The sequence below is a fragment of the Sardina pilchardus genome, chromosome 9, assembly GCF_963854185.1.
Source record: "Sardina pilchardus chromosome 9, fSarPil1.1, whole genome shotgun sequence".
Lineage (NCBI taxonomy): Eukaryota > Metazoa > Chordata > Actinopteri > Clupeiformes > Clupeidae > Sardina > Sardina pilchardus.
In genome coordinates, this window is record NC_085002.1 from 18,865,673 (window position 1) to 18,870,281 (window position 4,609).

Below are 4,609 nucleotides of genomic sequence, written 5' to 3' on the forward strand. Positions count from 1 at the left end.
GCATACTTATTAAAGAACCTGTCATAGATGGACCTCTATATGAACCTGTCATGTTGGACCTTTTCATTGATTGAATTAACAGCTGTTTGTCTTGGGACAGATGCATAAAAAAAGTATAAACTCCCTACTTATTATATTACATTTTACAACCATCACCTTTTATACAAAGACTTATCATAAAAAGGCATTCTCAACAACCTTTTGTAAAAGCCTTAAAGTGTATGAACAGTGTTAGTGTAAAAAAAGTGTTAGTCCATGTCACATACTGTAGTATAAAAGTGTTAGAGTATGCCACAGACTACAGTATGTCAGCATGTAGCCAGCCAAAACGCCGGTGCTAACATCCAAGCTGCATGACTTGTTGCTTTTCTCTGACCATTGTCATCACCATTTGGTCTGTTTCAAATTCCTCATTCGCTGTTGATAATGTCATTTACCACCATTTGCCGTAAATGATTGAACATCTGACATGCAATGGTGTTTTAAAGTGCAGGGAAGTTGTTCAGCTCAGCTGTATCAGTATCATGAGTAACATCCAGAGGAACACCACACAGAAGATGGCTCCCAGGGTGAGTATGTGGATCACAAAGCGACTGGTGGAGACCCACTGAGGCAGGGAACGTTGGACAGAATACTGACAGAAGGAAGGATGCCTACAGAAGGAAGAGTAAATGGTTTCAGAATTTTATTTTCCGAAATCTATCCCATAGGCTTTGTCTGTTGCCTTCACCTGGACATAATGCATTATTGTACTTGTAACAAATACAGTAAGTAAGAATTTCACTGAATGTTAGAATTCAATTCAACTCAATTTTTTTAACAGTCATATAACATTTAAAATAGGCTTTAATTAATTAATGAAATGTTAGGGGAGTACATCTACATGAGGTTACAAAGCAAGCTGTCCAGAGAACTGCTGTACACAGAGACAGCCATTTACAATAAAGCTGCCAGGATCCAATGAAAGTGAGGAGCGTATGTAGGATAACTATACAGAGATGTATATTGTGGCAATCTGAGCGAGAGAAGGAGCTGATGCATTCTTACTGCTCTGGGGTGGGGGATGCAGAGACAGGGGGGCTCTGCTCACTCGTTTCTCTGGATCCCTCGTTCTCCTCCGAGCTTTCCGTCCCGTCCTGTTCCACCAGGGCAGATCTACGACGCAGTCGCAGCGCTGAGGGTATGGGACTGCAGAGGAACGCGGGGACAGCAAGGTGAGATCCCGCCACAAACAAACTACTGATACTATCAGATTGCTTCTGTACTGAAATATTCTACTATTGCACATGGTTTTCTAGAAGATAATACTAAGTGTGTGTCATGTGAAGGCATATATTTTGATAATATTGTTAGCCCTTAGGAGTAAGTCCTTCTTAAGTAAGTTCGGTAACACTTTAGTTTAGGGTGTTGCTGTTACAGTGTACCTACCTAATTAGGTACAGTGGTACAACCTGTGTAACAACATGTACTATCAGGTACTATGATTGTACTTGCATTATGTATTAGTGGTACGTACATATATAGTTGTTACATTGTAATACTGAGTGCTTTTACAAAACTTTGCCAATTTGCCTAAATTTTTTCATCAGAGGCAAAGGGCTGACCTGAGACCTGCTGGATGGGGATGCTGTCATGAAAGATTTGATATACAAACCATTCTTAGCTCCAAGGGGTCATTGTCTTCAGTGTACATGTAACAGCTGTGCTGCTACAACCTTGTTACGGGTTTATGTCACTGTATCAAAGAGTAATAAGTGTGTACCAACACAGTTGATAAATGTAACAGCTGCACTGTTACACCTTTGTTACTCTTTGATACAGTGGAATAAACCTATTAAGTGTACCAGTTAATTACTTGCATGCACATATGACATGTATGTTGTGTCTGTTGTCTTGGAACATGTCTGCCATTACCCTATGTAGCACATGTATCAACTGTGTTGGTACACACTGATTACTCTTTGAAACAGTGGCATAAACCCGTAACAAGGTTGTAGCAGCACAGCTGTTACATGTACACTGAAGACAATGACCCCTTGACTGGAGCTAAGAATGGTTTGTATATCAAATCTTTCATGACCAGATTTACCCCATCCAGCAGGTCTCAGGTCAGCCCTTTGCCTCTGATGAAAAATGTAGGCAAATTGGCAAAGTTTTGTAAACGCACTCAGTATTACAATGTAACAACTATATGTAGGTACCCACAAATACATAATGCAAGTACAATGATAGTACCTGATTGTACATGTTGTTACGGTAACACTTTAGTTTAGGGTGTCGCTGTTACAGTGTACCTACCTAATTAGGTACAGTGGTACAACCTGTGTAAGTTCTTAGCTTTAATCATTTTAATTGTGTTAATTATAAATTACAGTCATTTGAACTACTACAGAACTCAAACTCTTACATAACTATGAAATAAATACTGCTTGTAGATACAAAGCAAATAAAAATAATAGCATGTGATTGACTCTTCCAGAGGTGCACATAGCCAACAGTACCTGGAGAATGTAGAGGATTCTGAGTCGTCGTCCTGACTCTGGGTTGATGCCTGTCTTAGAAGAGGGTTGCATCGACGTCGGGGAGGAATAAAGCTTTCAGGAGAATCAGGTTGGCCATCTTTTTCCCTGATAAAGGAGACATAGTTGAAGCATGTCCGAGAGATATATCAGCTATAAATAAGGTTACAGAAACACACGCACGCACGCACGCACGCACACACTCACACACACACACACACACACACACACACACACACACACACACACAAACACACACACACACACACACAAACACACATACACACACACACACACACACACACACACACACACACACACACACACACACACACACACACACACACACACACACACACACAGGTCGGTCCAGTTGTGAGTACAACCACAGGCCTACCTGCTGTCCCCCTCTGGTTGTGGGCTACCAGTACCAGTGTCCTCGCTGGTCTTTACGCCCTCTGAGAACTTGGCCTCAAGATCTTTGAGCTGTTGTGGACATTAAGGGAAGATTCAGCTGCAGTCTAAGCATTTTTTAATTATTTGTATAGCCTATGCTGTGTGAAAATAAATAAATAAATATACATATATAAATACAGTATATATATACACACAAAAGTGCTGGTTTCCGTACCTGAGCCAGATTTGGAATGAGAGTCATGCTCACCCTCCTACGGGCAAAGTGCTGCAGATGAGAGAGATGGAGAGATGAGAGAGCAGTGAGAGATGGAGAGAGGAGAGAGATGGAGAGATGAGATGAGAGAAAAGTGAGAGATGGAGAGAGGAGAGAGATGGAGAGATGAGATGAGAGAGCAGTGAGAGATGGAGAGAGGAGAGAGATGGAGAGATGGGAGAGAGGAGAGAGATGGGTCAGATCCGGTACCCAGATGGCCCTTCTGATGTTAGGTGAACTACAGGGTACTATATGGTTTTATAGCCTTCTCATAGCCATCACTGTTTACTGCATGCATGTGATTGCTTCTTTCTATAGCCATAAAAGCCTGATTACCAGTTGCGCTGAGTGCCTCACAATTCTCACATCACCGTCATCTGCAAGAAAATAAATGAGATGGGATCTTAATTCATTAAAGCGGACATTATTCATTTCCCTCTTCGAAGGTAATTCGTACAGGTGATGCATTAGATTTCGTAGACTGTCACAGAGCCACTTGAAAGCAGTTATGATGCGTTGCCATGACTACAAATCCTTCCTCACCAGCGCTGTCACTCAGCAGTCGCCCGCGGGTCTTCTGCAGGAGCCTCCTGGCCTCCAGGATCTCAGCGCTGTCCAGCGTGTGGCGTCGCTTCAGGTGGTCCACGTGGACCGACATCAGTTCCACCGCATGGCTTACGCGGGCCTCCTAAAGTCAAGCCAACATTGGTGGTGACGATGACAGCAGCAACAACAACAACAACAACAACAACAACAGCAGCAACAACAACAACAACAACAACAACAACAACAACAACAACAACAACAAACATTGAGAGTCCACGCACATCCCAAAAGCCAGTTTGTATGGGTGCAGGATCTAAAGCACATTGTGGACAAAGAGAAACGAGATGATCGAGAGATCCCATTTAAGGATTTATTTTAGCAATTTGACGTTTCTAGTCCCTATGGCTCTTCCTTAGGTTTCAAGTCATAGGGGCTCTAAATATAAGAATATATATTGGAGCCCTTTGGTGTGCGGAATAACAACAACAACTAAGTCTGTTATTTCTAGAGACACTTTATGAGCCGAAGGCTCTTTAGAAGAAATTACATTTGAAGTGATATTTTTGTGCTTTTTTAGTATTTAATGAAAAGACAATAAAGAGAGGACAGGAAATGAGTGAGATAGAGAGATAGTGGTTTCCAGTTCAGGCCAGACTCAAACCTGGCTCCCCATCTGCAGCCTGTTTATAGTACAAGACACCAACGCAACCACAGCATTATGGATCCCCACAAGATTTTTTAAGACTCTCTCTTACTTTACTTAATCAAGAGTTTCTTGTTATAATCTATAGGCCACTGTTTACTGATCCTACCTCAAGGCTTACATAATAGTTGTAATTTTTGACACCATGAAAAGTATTAACTTTACCTTTTA

The 4,609-nt window shown here is 41.7% G+C and overlaps 1 protein-coding gene across 1 annotated transcript; it reads right to left on the reverse strand.

Annotated features, from left to right (window-relative positions):
- Positions 1-382: 382 nt before the first annotated feature.
- si:ch73-352p18.4 (uncharacterized) lies at positions 383-3,847 on the reverse strand. Its single transcript, XM_062544975.1, has 7 exons — positions 3,733-3,847; positions 3,526-3,566; positions 3,151-3,201; positions 2,917-3,005; positions 2,502-2,627; positions 1,048-1,188; positions 383-653 (listed from the first exon to the last, which is right to left on the reverse strand). The coding sequence occupies exons 1-7, from the start codon at positions 3,845-3,847 to the stop codon at positions 503-505; spliced, it is 714 nt and encodes a 237-aa protein (XP_062400959.1). The 3' UTR covers positions 383-502.
- Between the last annotated feature and the right edge of the window lie 762 nt (positions 3,848-4,609).

What these genes read in the sequence shown, in the direction of transcription:
- si:ch73-352p18.4 (XM_062544975.1), bottom strand. Translation starts at nt 3,847, where the DNA reads ATGTCGGTCCACGTGGACCACCTGAAGCGACGCCACACGCTGGACAGC. An exon ending in ACTGCTGAGTGACAGCGCTG is followed by an intron (nt 3,567 to 3,732) that starts GTGAGGAAGGAT and finishes ATTTTCTTGCAG; the next exon opens with ATGACGGTGATGTGAGAATT. An exon ending in GAATCCTCTACATTCTCCAG is followed by an intron (nt 1,189 to 2,501) that starts GTACTGTTGGCT and finishes GTTCCTCTGCAG; the next exon opens with TCCCATACCCTCAGCGCTGC.